The sequence below is a fragment of the Marmota marmota genome, unplaced genomic scaffold, assembly GCF_001458135.2.
Source record: "Marmota marmota marmota unplaced genomic scaffold, marMar, whole genome shotgun sequence".
NCBI lineage: Eukaryota > Metazoa > Chordata > Mammalia > Rodentia > Sciuridae > Marmota > Marmota marmota.
In genome coordinates, this window is record NW_025999992.1 from 1,017,984 (window position 1) to 1,037,658 (window position 19,675).

At 44.2% G+C, this 19,675-nt stretch overlaps 1 protein-coding gene across 6 annotated transcripts in view; it reads left to right on the forward strand.

Moving 5' to 3' along the window:
- Positions 1-19,675, forward strand: part of Spire1 (spire type actin nucleation factor 1) — a 132,901-nt gene that overhangs the window by 100,991 nt on the left and 12,235 nt on the right. For 4 of the 6 annotated variants that reach the window (XM_048806730.1, XM_048806727.1, XM_048806731.1 and 1 more), the window contains 4 exons: positions 6,292-6,333; positions 10,392-10,564; positions 17,354-17,444; positions 18,910-19,052. In XM_048806730.1, coding sequence (XP_048662687.1) covers positions 6,292-6,333; positions 10,392-10,564; positions 17,354-17,444; positions 18,910-19,052 — 449 coding nt within the window. The remainder of the gene's footprint in view (positions 1-6,291; positions 6,334-10,391; positions 10,565-17,353; positions 17,445-18,909; positions 19,053-19,675) is intronic. The other 2 variants (XM_015506026.2, XM_015506027.2) reach the window with 1 other exon arrangement.

Sequence of the window (19,675 nt, forward strand, 5' to 3'; positions counted from 1 at the left end):
AAACCCAGCCCCAGTTATTATTTTTAATAATAAATATTTTAATGTATATTTCACATTGACTTTGATTTATTGCAAGACCACATTTTTAGATGTTTGTAAACATTTTTGTTTATGTAGCTCTCCTCTGATTTGTAAAATTAAAGGTGCCCAAAGAATTCAGAGAAGCATCTTTAGGAAAACAGGTTTTAGTGGTGCCTGAGCAGGGAGCAGCCAATCCCAGGAAGACACGCTCTGCTGATTCTGTCCCCCATCCCTCTTTCTGCCTCTTCACACTCCTCATGGTCCTCGTTTCCACCCTGGACTCTTCTCTCTGGGCAACTATACCTTCCCTCAGGGTGTGTTTCTGGCTATCTTCCAGCTCCCGGTCTACAGCACAAATCTCTCAAGTTCAGGGCCAAGCACCCAGCTGTCGGCTAGATAGGGCCTCTTCATATCCCACAAGCAAACAGACCACAGTGTCCACGAGTGGCCTCTGCCCACCAGCCCTCTCACCCTGTCTCCCCAGGCAGGGGCCTCAGCGTCGACTCTGGCTCCTGCCTGCTGTCCAGGCCCCATTGAGTCTGCTCCCATTGGCAGCCCAGCAGCCACTGTCTAACCAGGTGCCTCCTCCCCAACCTGGTGTGTCCTCTGACTGTGCTCCCCGCTTCCACTCTGGAACCCCTCACTCAGGCCACACCAGTGTTCCCTATTTGGCCCTCACCCTCCTTTAGTGTGGCAGGACCCGTAGCTCTTGTTTGTTGTGTTCCTAGTATGGGACTGGGCTGTAAAATAGTTAATGTGCCTTCTGGTTACAAAGCTAGAGTGAGCAAGGTTCTATCAGCTTATCCCTCATGAGATATTTTTGTTGTTATTTGGGGTTTTTAGTTTAGTTTTTGAGAGAGGGTCTCACTAAGTTGCCCAGAGTGGCCTCGACCTTGTAGTCCTCCTGCCTTAGCCTCTTGAGTAGCTGGGATTACAGATGTGTACCATCATGCCCAGACGTGTACCATCATGTACCTCCCTGGGTTTATGGCAGCACGTTTTGTCTCTTGAACATTTAAGCTGAGTATACTGGTGCACACCTGGAGATCCCCTGTCTGGGATGCTGAGAAGGGGTATCCCGGAGTACGGGATCAGTCAGGGTGGCACAGGGAGATCCTGCTTCAAAAAAAAGAAGGAAAGGAAAAATATTTAAAGCATGCTAAATGACAATTCCATATAAGCATTTATATGAGCCACAACATAGATCAGGGAACCAAGGGTTTTTTTCCTTGGAGGAAAGTCTGTGGATCCCCTGAAATACAAAAAAATGTCTGGGCTGGGTTTGTAGCTCAGTAGCAGAGCACTTGCTCAGTAGGTATGAGGCCCTGGGTTCCATCCCTAGTACCACTAAAATAAAAAACAAAACAGAAAACAAGGCATATTTCACAAGGGCCTTCAGGATATCATGCTGAGTGAAATAAGAAAAACAAATATTGCATGGATTTACTAATAGTAGGACTCTAAACCACTCAAATTCATAGAATCAGAAAAACGTAGTGTTGGTTGCCAGGGCCTGGCTTATCGATCAAACAAGATGAGTAAGCTCCAAAGATCTGCTGTACAAAATTGTATCTGTATTCAGTAATAACGTATCGCACACTTCAACATTTGTTAAAATGGGGCTGGGGTGTAGCTCAGTGGTAGGACCTTGCACTGCCGAAAAGAGAGAAAGAAAATAGATTAAGGTAGATTTCATTTTAAAGCGCTCTTACCACAATTTTTAAAAAATTAAGCTTTTCTATTGCATTAGGAATAAAATGTTAACTATTTAAAAAGGAAAGAAGTCTGCTGTGATCCTTGGGTGCAGTGGGGCGGGTCCCCTGCTGGTCTTAGACCCCTGTCTTGGCCCTGGAGAAGCCGTCCTGATGGGCTCTGCTGGGGCTCACTCAGCCCTCCTGCAGTTGCAGCCTCATGGTCTCTTCTGGAAGTGTGCAGTAAGCAGGGCTGTGCGTTGTCATCTCTGGTCTCCAGTCACTCCCACAGTGATTGACAGTGGAGGCTCAGAGAACTTGAAATGAGGAGTTGATGTCCAGTATCAGTGCAGACTCTGAGCTGGTGTCTGCCCAGCCTCCCCTCTGGGCTCTGCTGGCACTGGAAGCCTTTTAGTGTGATGCAGTCCCATGTGTTCGTTTTTCTTGTGTTGCCTGTGATTTTAGTGTCATATCCCTGAAATCGGTGCCCAGACCACTGTCGTAAAGGTTTTCTGCTGCTTTTTAATGGGAGTTTTATACTTCAAGGTCTTTCACTTTAAGTTTTCAATCCACTTTGAATTGATTCTTGTGTATGGTGTAAGACCAGAGTGCAGCTTTGTTCTTGTGAATGTGGATATTCAGTTTTCCTGACACTGCTTGTACCTACCTTCTCCACCGTGGGTTCAGGTAACGCTGTCACACATTAGTTGACCCCATCTAAGCAGGTTTGTCCCATCTTTGGGTCTGGCTGTCTGCCTGTACTTCAGTACCCTGTGTTTTGATTGCTGTAACTTCGTAACATCATATTTGAACCTCTGCAAGAGTAATGCCTTAACTTGGCTCTTCTGTCTCAGGATTGATTGGCTATTCATCTTTGGTTTTCTGTATGAATTTTGGAACTGATCTTTTCTATTTCTATATAAACTACCACTAAAATTTTCATGGGGATTGTGTTGAATCTGTATTTAGCTTTGGGTAGTACAGATATTTTAGCAATATTAATTCTTGTAGTCTGAACACAGAGGTGTCTTTGCATTCGTTTGTATCTTGTGGATTCTAGAATACAAGTATTCCTAGGTGTTTTATTCTTCTTGGTGATAAATGAGATTGTTCTCCTAATTTCCTTTCCGGATAGTTTGCTGTTATGTATTGAAATGCCACAGGTTTTTGTAGTTGATTTTGTGTCTTGCAACTTTACTAAATTTATTAGTTCTGACAATTTCTGTGGCATTGTTAGGGTTTTCTGTATATAAGATCTTGTTGTCTACAGAGACAGTTTACCTCTTCCTTTCCAATTTAGGTGCCTTTTAATTCTGGTCCCCATTTATTGCCTGGCTGTTTTCCTTAGGTCCACCAGTGCTATGGTCATTCTTGCCTGGTTCCTGATATTGGAGAGAAAGTGTTCAGTTTTTCAGGATGAGCATTACCTGGGGGCTTTTCACATGTGTCCTTATTATGCTGATTAACTTCCCTCTGTTCCCACTTCCTTGGGAGTCTGTATCATGAAAGGTGTGGAGTTTTACCAAACTCTACTAGGTCACATTAGCTGGGGGTGACCCATTCTCACAGGGTGAGCTGTCCTCCTGCCCCAGAGTCACATCCCACTTGGCCCAGGTGTAGTCCTTTCAGTGTGCTGCTAGAGTTGATTCACTGCCGTTTTGTTGAGGATTTTTCGTCTGTGTTAATCCGAGATATTGGCCTGTAGTTTTCCATTTTCATTTGATCTTCAATTTTTTTCCTTCCCTCCTCGGAGTTTTGGAAGACTGAGAAAGACTGGCGTTCCTTCTTGCAGTGCTTGGCAGAGGTCACAGGTGATGCCCCTGGTCCTGGACGCTTCTTTGTGGGGAGTGGATTGATTACTGCAGGTTCTTCTCAGTATGTGTTCTTCAACTTCTTCAAAAAATTAGATTCAGGTGCTGCCTAACCAGGGCAGGGACCCTACTTTAGAATACGTAAGTAACAGTTTTGTGTTGAGTGTATCTTATTTAGCCTTGACAGTTGGGGTTTCACAACCTCCAAATTTGGTGATTCTGTGAGAATTCTAGAATTCCAAGTGATCTTAATTGAAAAGTAAGGAATTTGAGTTCATTTTTTACACAGATCTACATAGATTTTTTAACAATAAAATTGGGCTTTGGAGAGTTTGGATAAGGTTGGCAGACTTAACCTAAGAAAAGTTCCCCTAAATACTTGTATGACATTTTTTTCTCCATTTATTTGCTAGTATAAACCCAGTGCAGAAATGGAGAAAATGTCTAAATGTTTGAAGAAGGAACTGTCACCCATAATTTCATCAGCCAGCTGCATCTACTGTGAATCTAAAAAGTGAGGACAGAAAACCAAATTCCACGTCTGTACAGTATCCCATCTCTCCATTTAACACTGATGTGTCACAAACATCTTGCCATTAATTATGACACAGAACTGGATTTATAAGGCTGTGACCTTCCAGCATGTGGCTAAATGGCACTTTAGCACCTGCCCCGTCTTGTTTTCTCTGACCATGTTAATTGCCACAATCACTAGTTACTGTCTGTCCTCCTGGGCTAGAGAGCTTGGAGAGACAGAACCTCTTCCCCCAGAAGTGACTGCATTGCTTTCTTAAGTCTTCAGCCACAGGTGAGGTCACATACCAGAGAAGAGCAGAAAAATGTTAGAGAAGATTGAGGATATGTAATATTTTACCTTGAGAATATGTAGTATTTTATTTGCTATCCATAATTAGGAAAATCTACAGTAGATGGTATTTGAGTTTAGAAATGCATAGTTTTTGAAGAGTGAGTGGAAGATTATTCTCATCAACACAAAATCCCTAATCACTTTCCTATGCTTAGGAGGAAAGGAGGCTGAGGCAGAGGATTGCAAGTTGGAGGCCATCCTGGGCAATTTGGTGAGACTCTGTCTCAAAATTTAAAAAAATTTTTTAAAGGACTGGGGGTATGGCTTAGTGGTAGAGCATCCTGGTTCAGTCCCCAGTACTGGAGGGAAAAAAGTTATATCCTAACTTTTACGTTAGGATGGAAGTGCTTAAAATATTACTTTCTGACCATCAAACAGTAAGAATGTTAAGTAAAATAGCTGCCTCATTTGCCCCACCTCAGATGCAGATCCCTTTGATGAAATACAGCTTTTGAAAACATCTACCTGTGGAGATGTGTGCTGGACATAAGTCAGTGTTTTTCCTTCACATCTATTTTTTTGAAGGATGCTATATTGAGCTTTTGGGTTGTAGATGTGAATTATTCCCTGAAATCACCTACTAACATACATGCTGAAGAGTGCAGTCTGTTCAGTTGGGGTACAGAGCCCAGAGGCTGCCTTCCTGGAGGACACTGCTTGGTGTGCCTGTGCGTCAGCCTTGCCCTCCTGCAGTGGATCCTCCCGCAGCAGCACCTCAGGCCACCAGAGGTCATGCCAGGAAGGCAGCGTTGTCCCTAGATGACAAGTTGCCTGAGACAGGGCTGTGATGAGGGCTTTGTGGAATGGGGAAGCCAAAAAGAAATAGTGAACGCCTCAGATCATCCTGGCTAGCTGGTGTGAAGAGGATGTAGAAGAATGGAAGAAAGAATGTGAGCTGACACCAGAGACTCCACTCTGCCTCCAGCGGTTCTGGGGAGCCTTGCAGGTCCTGGTAGCTGAGTGTTTGCCTGGGGAGAGCAGACCGCACCTCCTGAGGGAGGGAGGAAGGCCACCTGGGCATCTGAAATGCTGTGCATCCCTGCACAGTTTCTGAACAGGGACAGGAGAACAGCCCAGGGCACGGAAGAGGTGTTCTCCTGGGCAAGGTACCATCAAGTTACTGGTCAGGGTTTGGGACTGCAATGAAAGTAGGTAGCTCTGTCCATAGTACCAAATTCATCAGATCTCTCTCTCAGCCTCCTCTGCCTGCTTGGGTAAGGTATAATATACATACCCTAAAATTTACCCACTTAAAGTACATATTTTGGCAGTTTCATGATATGTAATAAATTTTAGAAACAGATTATTTCAACAAGACGGAAATAATGATCTTAAGAAATGGTAATCATTGTTTTTTTTTTTTTTTTTTTTTTACTGTGTGCCAAGCACCCTTTTTGGAAGTCATTTATATCTGAAGACACAGTATATAACACGTTGTGATGCCGCTGGTTACTGAGACTGTTAAACTGAAATGTTTCACCTTTATTGAGAAAACCAAATTTTCATCCTGACTTACATTATTGAAATTTTCACCCTGACTTACATTACTACATTTGTGTGCTAAAATTCTAAACATTGTGTACATTCCCTAAAATCCTGTTTTAAAACTTGCCCGTTTTTCCTTTGGGTCTATTTTATATTTAAGTGAAAGATCCTTCTGTGGCTTTCTATTCTGCAATTCTTCATCTTCATTTTCCCTTCTGTTGTCCCTGCATGTCAAGTCTCAGTGACCCAGTGGAGGCTCAAGTTCCTGCATGGTGCTGCCACCTTCAGGCCTGCTCTCTAGCAGCCTGGGGGCTGAGGTGTGGCTGCGCCCTCCGCCGTTTCTTTCTTTCTTTCTTTCCTGTATACTCCTAACAGCTGAACTGTTTTCTTTTATTGTTTGTTTTCTTTTTTCCAGCAATGCGGCCACTTAGCATGTCTCACAGTTTTGACTTGTCAGGTAAAAACAACAAACATTTCACACCTGACGTGGGTTTGTGTGGTTTCTGTGAAACACGTTGCATTCATCTGCTTGTTCAAACATGTCAAAAAAGAAAATTGAAAGGCTTTCTTGTAATCTGTGGTCAGTAAGACATTCTGCCTTTTGAAAACAGCATACTTGAAATAATCAAAACTGCAGCACATCCGCACTCTTGGTCAGTTATGCAGGAGCCATGATGCCAGGCTTAGGGTCCAGAACTCAGCCACCACCCACATGGGGCTGTCACAGCTTCCGGCCTTGGCCTTGAGAGAAAGAGAAAGACTTTTAAGAAAACCAAATTTCAGTGCATCCTGTTCTCTGGGGCATTCAGTTTTTAGTAGCTGAACTCCCAACAGTCAGCTGCTTGAGATGCCTGCAGAGTCTCAGTTGGTAGGCAGGAGCTGGGTAGATGTAGCCCAGGTGGGAATGACAGCTCAAGAGTGAAGAAAACCAGTGCAGGTTGTGGCTCAGGGAAGAGCACACATGAGCAAACTTCCAAAGCCAGCTGATTTCAATGAAATATTTTACAGTTTAAAGTTTTTAATTTTAGAAGCCACCGTTTAAAACATATAACATGAGGTGTTACAATGTTTTCTTCCAGAATTTCCTTTTAAATACTATAGAATGCTCCTTAAGTCACAAAGAAGTAGTGGCATACCTTACATATAGTGCATATGTAAAGAGCCAGAGAGTTCTAACTTCATTTTCTATATTGAATACTTACTGTCTTTTAACTATGAAACTAATTTCCAACTGCTTTTAAGTTTTCTGTTTATTTTTGTAGATCTATGGCATGAATAAAATTTTACAATCTTTTTGACTGACCACTGAAGAGCCTTTTCTATTTTCTTTTATCCATTTGACAATTTTAATTTTATCAACCATTTGCAGAGTAACCCCGTAAAAACAAATATAGTCTAGAAAAGGAACTCAGGAAAGTTTTAGAACGTATGTGTGACTGCTGCTCTCTGGAAGTTGGCCAAGTGTACCACGAGGCTCTTTTCCTGACCTCTGCCTGAGGTCTCTGAGGCTGGGTGGTAGGGAATGAGGTGGTGGGCAGTGGGTTGATGGACACAGGTTTGGGCTCCCACACGAGGGTGTGTTCACAGGCCCACGGGGGTTCTGTGTTGGGAAGAAAGTTCTTGTTACTTACACCCTCCAGCAGAGAGTTTTGCCTTCACTTGTCATTTGCTGTGATTTATTTTGTGCCTTAATGTACTCTGTGATTTCCAACTGCTTCATTCTTTTTTGTGCTACTTTTATGTTTTTCATTGTTGCATTTTGACTATTAATCAAAATGTCCCAGATTGTAAACAGGAAAGGTTCGTCCATTTCTAATTCTATTAAGGATAGGAGTGTATTTCCTGAGTTGAAGAATGCACAGACTAAGGAGTAAACATTTGAAGCTTGTAGTCTAGATGATAACTTTTGAATCTAAGTGTAGAATAAGACAGTACATCCTGCTGCTTAAGAACATCGTAGAGAGGTCATTTCTCAGTGAAATTCCTAACAGTCCACTCAGCATCAATCAAGGTGAGTATTTTTCCTATGTATATATTAAATATAGAACCTGTATTCTAGTCAAATTTCCTCAAACAGAATAAGGCAGCACAAAGTTATTATATAAAATATTGAATATTATAAGTATACATTTTAGATTCTGTGCCTAATATAGGTGTTTCTAAAACTGTCTAAATATTTCACATCTTTAATATAACACCATTTTTCCCCTCAAGATATGCTGTCTTACATAGAAGAAATAAAAAGTTTAATCCAAATACCAATAGGTGTTGATTCCAGGAGTTTTAATCAGTGAGCTAAAGAGACAACTGTCGTAGAACAGTGTTCAGATGGTTAGGAAGCTGCTGGGCAGTTTCTCAATGTCCCTGTATTGAAATGAGCTCAGGGCAGCCACTGTCCCTAAACTCCACATAGTGCCTCCAGTACTGTTTAAGATGTTTAAGCTACCCTAAATGACTCTCTTCATTGTCCTAAGCAATGATATCCATAAAATCCCGGATATGATTAGTGGTTATATATTTTACAAAGTTTTCATAAATATGTACCACTGAGCTGCTCATGCCCCTAAGCGCTACCCGTGGTGGGGTGCAGCAGGGTGGGAAGTGTGTCCATCCTGGACTGGGAGTCTGGCCATGTTCCCAGGCCTCCTCCTCCTCTTTGCCACCCATGGAGCAGAGGGAGCCTCTGTGGGAATATGAGAAGCTCAGACAGGCGAGAGCTTTCTCGCCTGTCTCGCCTGAGTTTTAGGAGTGCTTTCTCCTAAACAATGCGAGCAGTCTTTGGAAATGTATATAGTTAGAGTTCTATAGAGTTAGTATTCTGTAGAATAAAACTTTGAGAAATTTATTCTTCAAGACCATATTTAAACACTTTTTTTCTTGAATAGAAATTAATCATTTAGCCCAGTCATTTCCTCTTGCTTTCTGGAAAACTTTTAAAATACTTAAGATACTTCTCCCTACATCTCTTACAAAAGAATTATTTAATGATTTTAACCTTTATATTTTATGTAAACCCTTGTCACCCATTCTATTTTTTCTCGTTCAATACCCACCCCCCCCCACACACACACCATCAATTATTTATTTGTTCTAACCATTTAATCCCCAGGAAGGCAATAATAAAATAAGTGTGTGTATTGTTAGGTATTAAAAACCTGACTGATGCTCTGCCTTCTCCGTTCCTTCTTCCCTCCTCCCTCCTTTTTTCTTCCCTTTCCTCTTCCTTTCATCCTTTTTTTCTAGCTTGTTCAAACCTTTCTTCATGTTCAGAAGTGCATGTTCTCTGACGTCCTGTCTCCAAAAATAAGCAGAGATTATAAACGTTGCATAAGCTGTGTGTCATTTGCAGTAAGCACAGTGTGCAGGTCTCTTGTGCAGGCTCCTAGGCAGCGTCCCGGGAGTTGCACAGTGGAGCACTCTTGCCTACTGACTGTTTCCTGGAACTTGACCTCTTAACTCCAGACGTAGAAGTGCCATTTGTTGAGGAAAAACCTACTGCTGCTCCTCCTCACTTTCATGTACCCTTGTTTTGAGTAAGCTATTAAATTCAGTCCACACTTAAGTTTTTACTTGAAAAGGTGAGGAAAACTAATTCCACTTGCAGGGGAGGATTCCAGGAGAGCGCCCCAGAGCAGGGGGCTTGGCATGGGGCTCGGGTGCCAGTCTGGGCCTGCCATCACTTGCTCACAGCTGCTGGCGCTGGTGTTGCCCGCCTTGCCTACAGGGTGTCCTTGAGTGGTGTCAGCCTTGCGCCCTCTCAGCAGCTCTCCTCTGTCCCTGTCCTTGTGTTACAGAGGGGGAAGCAGCTTGGGCAGCTTGCTCAGAATCAGGAGGCTCCTGTAGAGAGCTGCCGCCGCCTCCTCCTCCTCCTCCTCCTCCTCCTCCTTCTTGTTTGTCATGTTAACTTCCCATCAAATTTGAGCCCTTAATAATTTAAATCTGATGTGTGAGAGGGAACATCTCCCAGATTCTTTGTTTGTTGGCATATTGATTTTTGGTATATGAATTACTGGTATATTGGGTTTTTTAAAAATGTTTTTATTTTATTTGTATGTGGTGCTGAGGCTCGAACCCAGTGCCTCACAGTGCTAGGCAAGCACTCTACCTCTGAGCCACAACTCCAGCCCCTGGTGTCCAAGACACATACAGAGCTTGGAACTGTGCCCGTAAGGCTCCATGTGCTATCCTTACGTCTGCCCACCTCTGCCTCCTCAGAGGTGGTAAAGGAAAGCCAGATTCTCAGAACCTCAGTTTCTTCATCTGAAAAATAAAAAGAAGTCAGAGTCTGCAGGATTTCTCCCAGATCTGAATTCTGAACTACAAATGTGAACGTGTGAAGTTTCCTTTATCAAGTCTCAACAGTTAAACCCTGAACATAGTGGTTTGTGGGCAGAGGCGAGGCGCCTCTGTGCCAAGCCCGAGTGATCAGGAGGTGCTTGTTGCTTGATGCCAGTTTTCAGCACCACCTACCTTGATGGTTTAAGCACAGCTGAGCTTCTCTCTTTCTTCCTCCAGATGTGACTACCCCAGAATCTCCAAAGAATGTTGGGGAGCCATCTATGCTGAATGGAGGCCTGACATCGCAGACAGAAATTGGGGGGACCCGTGCTGCCCAGCAAGCACCTACACAGCGCAAGAAGCTCCTCAAGGCCCCCACGCTGGCTGAGCTGGACAGCTCTGACTCTGAGGTGAGGCCCATCTAGATCGCCGTGGCCTTCAGAGGTTGCTTCCTCTCCTCTCACATTCCAGCCATCGAAGAGGATTCCAGTTGATCTGGGTAGCAGAGAGGGAGACAGCAGGTGCCTTAGTGTCATTTGAGTAGGCTGGTGCAGTGGTGCACCTCTAGAATAAATGCTGAAATTTGAATATTCTGCAGTCTTAAATTATACATAGGGCTAAAATTAGTCATCAGTTTTCAAACTTATACCACCTTCCCCTTTGTTTGGGGAAGGGGAAAAATAAAGACCAGAAAAACCTTTCTGCGTATTCTTCTCCCTCTAAAATACGCATGTCGGAATTGCGATTCTTTCTGTAATAGTAATGTCAGCAGACAAGTCTCAAAAAGCAAGCTAGCAAGCACTCCTGAGAGTGGTCCTGCATTTCCTTCGCTCTCCACCCTGGCCAGTGTCCTGTGCACCTTTGCCTCCTGCTGGGTCTTGCTGCCCGTTCTAAGACCAGCTGTGAGGTGAAGGTGGTTTCTGCCCTGCCTTCCCCTCATCTGCTTGCCAAACCCCTCCCTGCCCCTCGTGTGTGCACGACTGCCTTCTTATCTCTCCCCAGTCGCTTGCACCAGCCTATATTTGCACTTGGGTTTTCAGGCCTAGTGGCCACCACCATAGGATGGTGCAGGTCAGGGTCCTCTTGCAGAACATTCTGTTGGGTGGGTCTGTCCACAGCTTCCAGGGCTGCCTTCCTTTGCCCCCTGGCCAGTGGCTGACTCTGCTTGACTCCTCCATCACCTCCTGCCCAGAACCATGCACCAGGCCGTGGTCCCAAACACTGGCAGCCTCTACAGCCTTTTTTATGGTCTCTTCTAGAAGATACTTTGTTAACACCTCAAGTCCCTCAGGCTGTTACCCAGCCCCCTACCATCAGAACAGGGGGGCACTGCCAGGGGAAGTGTTGAAGCTACAGTCCTGTGGCCTCTGACCTTTGTCACTAGCCGCAGGGGTCGTAATCTTAGTGGCCTGAAAGGCAGCATACCCTCCCTTCCTCTGCAGTTTAATATGATTGATGTTTCTAAGTGTAAGGAAGGACTACTCAAAGGGATCATATGTGGCAATGCTTTATGTTACTTTTTTGAAAAGAATTTTAAAACTTTAAAAGTTTAGAGTGTTCAAATTTTAACATTAAGAAAACAGATAAATAGAAGCCTTCATATTTAATCAAGTATATTTAAATTTGGGCTTTATAGTAATCAAAGTTTCAATAAAGTGTCTGTGGAGGAAACATACCTTTAATTGAATTAAAGTAGATTAGTGTGCTTATCCTAACGGTGTCTTCCCGCATTAGCTAGCTTCAGGTGATCTGTTACCTAGTGGAAGCTGACTAGGCAGGTCATCTGTTGTAAAGTCAGATCATCAGCTGACATTCATCTGGATGGATGGTGCACTAGGAAATTCACACCAGCTTTCCTTCCAGTGTGGACTAGTGAAGGTTGTTATCCACAGGGAACCTGCCCAGGCTCCCAGTTCTCAGGACCTGGAAGAGACCCTTCATCTTATTGACAGTGTACCCTGCATCCAACGATGGCAATAGATCCCTGCACTCTCCACTGCGTGAAGGGAGTAGATCCCTGTGCCCTCCAGCCAGTGAAGGGAGTTGATCCCCATACGCTATGCCTGGTGAGGGGAGTGGATCCCAGTGTCTTCCAGCTGGTGAGAGGAGTAGAATCAGGTATCCTCCACCTGGAATTAATCCCTGTATCCTCCATCTGATGAGTTCCATGAACTCATATGAGCATCCCAGTGCAACCCCAGAAGTATGGAACTGCAGAAGACATTGAAGAATCCTGCCTTTTCTAACCTGCGGTTGGTATTCTCCTGCCCCTTTTGTTATTTCTGATACCAGGACATTCCTAAACCAAGATTGATCTCTGTTCATCTCTGCTCTCTAGTAAAAATGGCCCAAATATGAAGACGAGGTGTGTCTCATGTCACATCACACTGCCTTCATCTGCATTCTCTAGTAATTTTTTTGTTTGTTTGTTTTCTGCTTCTTAACATATTCTTTATCTCTTCTGTTTGGCCTTTTCACCAACTTGTTTTTTCCATTTTTTCTGGTCAAATATTTTTGACTGACTTCAATAAGTATTAGAGGTGGAGGCAGAAATACCATGGCCTTTGTCCTCTAGGTATTTGTCATTTAAATACCAAATGAAAACCTACAGCCAAGGATCCTTACAGCCTCTCTGAGCATAGTGTCTGAGGGCACTTTGGACTGTGTGACTGAATGCATGGGAGTCTGGTGGTCTCAGAGGGTGGAAGGCTGGAGCAGCCTCAGGCGGGAGGTGGGACCTGGGTGTTAGACTTAGATGAACATGGCAGACAGGCAGGGGCCTTCCCTTCTGCTGTGCGATGACCAGAGCCTGGATGGGCCTAGCATGCTTGTGCTGGCCTGTGCTCCAGGACAGGAGGCCATGGAGCCTCTGCTCCACCTCTGGCATGTGGTGGCTCTGCTGACTTACCTAGTGAACTCCTGGCCAAGGTCGCACCAGGAGCAAAGGCAGGGTCAGGACTCAGGGCTGCAGAGGCTGAGTCAAGGGAAATCTCAGAGAAGGCTGATCTTGCTTTCTTGTGTCTCCCTCTTAATCACCTTCTTCCCCATTTTGCTCCTTCCCTCCTGGTTTAAGGAAAGGCTTCCAGACCTTTGTTTAAGCATCAGAACTTTTCCTTACCCCAGAGTTACAGAAAGCTGCTGTGTCTGTGACTAGAAATGGAGGTGGAGGCCAGAGTCTTTCCACCTTCACTGTCCATCTTCCTGGCCTCACTGAGGGCCTCGTAGGGCACCATGAAGTTCATCTTCCCTCCTAAGGGAAGTGTTTGTGCCAAAAGTGACAGCATGTGGCCTGCACTGCACTTCTGCGCCCTACCTGTTTGCCACCCCATATCCTGCAGCCCTGGAAATGGCTGGAGGAGAAGCAGCAACACTGCAAACCAAGCACCTTGTCCTGAATGTGAACACCCTTCTCAGCTACCCCACAGAGAGCTTTTGTTCTGCCGTCTTAAGGCCACCAGGACACCTCCTGCGCAGTGAACTCTGATCATGCTTGTGTCTTTCTCTTGGAGACTTGACGTTCTTTTGAGAGACAGCTTCTCCCACTGTAGGATGTCACCTAGAGAGGCAGTTTTCAGTTGATGACATCACCCACCAGCAGTTTCCTCATTGCTGATTGTGAGGCTAACTTATGTCTGTAGGATCACAAAGAGCAGTTTACTGTTTAAGTAATTCTTATTTTGTTCTGAAGTTCCTTGTAATCAGTTACTATGTTATTATTGATCAAATGGTCTTGTGAAGTAGAATATTAATTATTTGCACATCAATGATAACTTCACTGTTTTATGCAGAAAGAAAACGGTTCTCTTAATCACTGTAAGAACTGTGAGACACTGACTTGTCTTTTCGTTTTCTTAAAGTCCAAAGTTTGTGGTTTAATCAAGGAAAATCAAATTTTTTTCTTTTCCTTTAAGTAAGAGATCCATTTGCAGTAGTGGAAAACCAATCTTTTTTCTCTTGTACTTTCCCAGTAGCTTTATCCGTTCAAATTGCAATCACAGGAAGCATTAGCTCAAGTTGGGGTTGGTGCCTTCGGAGTTTCTAGCTGTCAGACATGGCCTGCTGGTTCTGCCTCCTTGACACTGAACTTGAGAATTTGCACTGTTAGTGGACACCACTTGTCCATTGGTGGTGGCCAGAAGCTTCACACCTCTCTTAGGGCTTGGAAGTAGCTTGTCTAACCTGCCATTTTGCCAGAACTAGAGCTAACCCATGTCTTTGGCTTACCAAAATACCATGAACATTTTACCATCTGATTAAATGTCCTTTTCAAACACAGTGCTATTACGATGTCCAGTGGTATGCCATCATTAGCATTTGCCCTGTCCCCCATTTTAGAACATTTAGATTAGCACCGATTTTCTGCTATTATAAGTAACAACATTATAGTGAACATTCTTATGTTACATTTTTATATTATTTCAGAATATTTCTAGAACTACATTTGGGAGATGAAAATATACACTTTCATAGCTTACATATTTTCAATTTCCTTAAAGGAAATTATATCAACTTTTTTTTCGGTTTTAAGAGGTTATGTTTCCTTTTTTAACCTTTCTTTATTGGTACATTATAATTATACATAAACTGGGAATCAAGCCGGGCATGGTGGCACATGCCTATTTATCCTAGCAGCTCAGAAGGCTGAGGCAGGAAGACAGCAAGTTCAATGAGGTCATCAGATTCTATCACCAAACCTTGGTTATTTCCTTTTTGCAAAAACACTTAAAAATGAGTACATTATGCATGCAGTTTTCTTGTGTTGCTCTTTAATTTTGAGTGAATGCATTTTAAATAGAGAATGCAGCTTCTGAGTAGCACAGATCCTGCTCTGAATGTGCTCCTTTCTCACTCTTATCTTCCTTGTGTCTACAAAAGTGAAAGAAAAGTATCAGGCATTATTAAGGAAAAAATCAGAATGTTACCTTTAAATTTACCTGAACTGAAATATTTATTCCCCTAGAACCATATCTGCACATTTTTAGTGTTATTTTGAAAAGTAAAATTCAGGAAAGATGCTTACTTTGAGTTGACACTCTGACCTGCTAGGGGCAGTGAAGGGTATTCCTCCAGCCCCTCACTCCAGATGGTTAGGAAAGGGGTGGATCTCGCCCTGCCCTGCTGACTTCCTGGAGCAGAGCTGGCGCTCTAGGGTACCACGAAGGCTCCTGATTAACTTTACTTTGCTTCCTTAAAGTGCTTTCAAGACTATCAGATATTGAGTAGCTGTTTTAAAGATTGGGAGCAATGGTAGGGAAAGCTGGCTGTGAGGTTTTATAGGACTTCACCTAGAATTAGGTATGAAGGAAAGAAAAGGAGGTTCCCCCCCCCCACACACACACACACAGTGGAAGTGCTGGGCAGAGTATTGGCCAAACTGTGTGGTTACATTGTGTGCATGTAACAACAGATCCCATCATTATGTACAACTATAATGCACCAATAAAAAGTGTGGAAAGAAAAAAGAAAAAGAACCCCCCTCCACAGAGACCCCTCCACAGCTCTTCTCCTTCAATACAGGACAGTGGAGGAGGGGCCAGGCCGAAGGGGGCCATTGCAGGCTGTGAGCCCAGTGGCCACTCCCCCCACTGACCACACTTCCTCACATTGGTTAGTTTTCTTTGAAATTTTAACATTTATGGTATTAAGACTATTGATCTCTTTGCTTGCTTAAAAAAGACTTCACTCTGACAGGCTTTATTTAGAGAGCTTTTTTCCCCCCCCAGAGTTTTCTTTAAAAAATAAGGGTGGTAATATCTTCAAGAGACAAAGCTTAGCTTTATAATTAGGTTCTGCCTGTAAATAAAGAAATGGGATCTGTTTCTCTCTTGACACTAACAGAGGAAACAGCATGTAAAATTGGACTTCAAACACATTGTTAGCTGGGCACAGCAGTGCAGGCCTGTCATACCAGCTGCTCCAGAGGCTGAGACAGGAGGATTCCAAGTTTGAGGCCAGCTTCAGCAATTTAGCAACACCCTGTATCAAAATTTAGAAATGAAAATAAAAAGGGCTTGGAAAGGAACAATTCCCACTACTGCAGAAAAAGTTCCTGCGGAAGGTGGGCAGGAGTGCGTGGGGCCAGGGAGGGTTTTCCGGGTCTCCATCGTGTAGTCTTGTGCAGGACATTGCAGGGAGGTGCTGCTCCTCGCTCCTTTTTTTCTTTTCCTAAGACGTGCTTTTGGCTGCTGTCCCCTTTTGAGCTCCATAAGCAGGAGTCCTTCTCTCTGCTGGCTGGCTGCATGTCCCGGTTGCTGTGGCCTGTGGCACATGTGGATGGGGTGTGACCTTCACTGCTTGGCTGCTCTTCCTGGCCTGTCCCAGGAATGGGGAAGCCACTGCTAAAACCTGCAGGTGCCCTCTGCCTCCCTTTGTGGCCTTTCTCCTTCTCCTGATCTTGGACCAGATTCTTTACCTTGTAACTGAGTTGAAACTGATGATTTCAGCATGAAGTTTCAGGGGAGGCCCCTCTTTGGTAACTGACTAATTCTTAAAGTCACCTGAGCTGGGAAGGTCAAAGGGAATTTTCACTACCTCACAAAGTCATGGATGAGCAGATTTACCTAATATTCTTCCTTCTGTATTTAAAATATTTAGTGGTATTTCATAGATATTATAGTGAAATTTAGTTGTTTTCTAGTTAATGTATTTTCTGTCACAAAGTAGAAAATATTTCTTGGATAAATATGGTACCTTATTAAGGTTTGCATTAAAGCCAATTAAGGTCCCTTCTCACTGGTAACAGGAATTTGAATTTTACTTGGTGCACTGTAGGCATTTTTCTAGACTTATGATGCTCGGTAAATGTTTACTTTCATCCATTCCTTCAGCTAATATTTACTCATTATTACTAAGTCATGGGTTTGCTACTAAGCACACAGCAGTGAGCAGGACGACCCAGCATCTGCCAATGGGGCTTACCATCTAGTACTTGGGTTCGATATTCCTGAGTGTGCCTCTCAGTCCTTCCAGTAACATTGTGGAGAAGAGGTGTCATGCCCCCTCACCAGTGGTGGAGCTGAAATACTTGACCCATGCCACTCAGTGGGCCCGACCTGGGACACACACCCAGAGCTGTCTAACTCAGGCCCTCTGGGTGTCTCCCCTGCTTTGAACCTTTGAGTTGTGATGTGGAGCCGTTGGGAGTCGTGTGTTCTTAGCAGCCTGGGAGTGCTGACAGGCAGGACCTCTCCCTTCCTCAGGAGGAGACTCTGCCCAGGTCGTCCAGCGGCAGCAGCGCGTCGCCCTCCTTCCTCGAGGACCCAGCGCTGGAGGCCACGTGCGTGAGGAAGAGTGAGTACCCAGGGCACACGTGGCCCAGACCAAGGAGCCCAGAGCTCCCTGTGACCTTCGGGGTGTAAAGCCCCAACCCTGGGTCTCACCATCACAAGCAGGAACACCTGGCTACTTTCTTAGCTGCCCTCCAGAGGTAGGCTAACCTGGTCGCTGGCCTCAGTTCTAATGTGGAGCAGGTGGGGCACGTTTGAGTGTGACAGATAATGTCGGAAATAAGTCCTCGAGGGGTGTGCCTATCTTAGATTAATTACCTCATCTGAATTTGAGCAGTAAGCCCTAAATAATCATATTTGTCCCTTCTGGGGGACACACACACACCCCCACCTTCATTCATGCACGTGAACGTGCTTCCAGAAGATACCATAGGAGAATTTAGTAGATTCTGAACACAGAATCTACAGGCAGTAGATTTGGAACACAGATACCTAAAGGAAGGTATTGATTTCTAAAGGCTTTCAGTAATCTTTTACCCATAAGATTATTATAAAGAACTGAAAGTTAATTACATATTAAGAGTCTTTTGACTTCTTGTGCACCAGAGAGCTTAGTGGTTAAAATTCTTTACATAGCATTTCAGTTACTTAAAAAGATTATTAAAAAAAAAAAATCAGGAAGTGGTTTGGGTTACTATGTGTAATTAGTATTTGGTGAGGCCCAGCATAAGGGACCCAGTTCAGCCACAGGAGGGATTTCTGCATCTTTCTCGACTGCTGTCTCGTAAGGGGATGGTGCAAGTTGGTGGGTCTCGTTTGACTCTGTTGGCCCTGCTGACCCACCCACTGGCTGAAGCAGCCCTCCTTTGCAGTGGAGCAGGAGGGGGTACTCAATCAGACTGTCAGGATGACTTATTTCTAATGTTCTCCTTGTGCTTTCAAAGGGTGAATCCAGCACCATTCAGCCTTGAAAAATTCTTTCAGGCCGTTTCCCAAAATACTACTAGGCAGAGGAGCAGCGGCTACAATGTTAACATCAAGCTTAATTTTTTTTGTTTGCAATTTAAATACAATTTAAACCTAAGAATAAAATATCTGAATAAACATGTAGTACAAAAGGTTTTCATATTCTATCTTTATAAGGGAGAATGTAAAAAGAAAGAGGATGCACTTAAGAATTCTGGGATGGTTTGGGAGCTTTTTTGGCTATACAGAATACATATTTTTGCATGTTTTTAAAATAATGCCGGAGATGTGAATTGTAAGACTAGATCCAGGAGTGTGCTGTGCTGTGCTGTGCTGTGCTGTGCTGTGCTTCCTCATGTGAATTTGACGGAGTGTTCAGAACAGGTTTTCCTTCTCCTTGCCACTTGGCTGGGAGTCCCTCGGGGTCCCCCTTAATCTGGCCACCACCGGCCTGCAGTCTCTCCTGGAACGCGGTGCTGTCACATTGACAGGGCTCTCCGTCGGAAAGTCAAGGCCTAAGATTTCTGTTCTGTAAGAGAGTCCTTTGTTGGGTTCGCCTGCAGAGCCCCCAGAGTTCCTGCCCATGTCGTCCACCCCGCAGCCTGAGCGTCGGCAGCCGCCCCAGCGCCGGCACTCCATCGAGAAGGAGACGCCCACCAACGTGAGGCAGTTCCTGCCCCCGACCCGGCAGAGCTCCCGCTCCCTGGTGAGTACCGGCTCCCAGCCCCCCAGAGACCTGGAGTCAGTGGCTTTCTTCCAAAATGATAAGGAGAAAAACTTCCCAAAGGTTAAAATGAACTCCAAGTAACTTACTCTGTATGTGAAGAAAATAGGCGCCAACCTGAGTGAAATCCCCAGAATATTTATCAGTGTATTATTATTAAGGAAATGCTTTCTTTCAAAGGACATTAACTCATTTAAAATTGTTAAAGGCTAATCTAGAAATTCTTAGCAAAATCTGACCACAGTAGAGGATTGTATTGGAACAGAAGGTCTAGGAAAATTTTGACCCATGTATAACCATTGTACATTGTTTTCTAGTATGTTCTGTGATATTGGGCCAAAGCTGCTATTTGGATTGGTTAACAGTTTCTGCTATTTTCCAGAGCATCCAGGTTTGTTTGTTTCGGTTGTATGACCGGGGATCCAACCCAGGTGTGCTCTACCTCTGAGCTACATCTCTGGGCCTTCTGATTTTTATTTTGAGACAGGGTCTCACTGTGTTGCCCAGGCTGGTGTTAAACTTGAGATCCTCCTGCCTCTGACCCCCAAGTAGCTGGCATTGCAAGTGTGTGCCACCGTGTCTGCCTGATTATCTCGTTCACATAG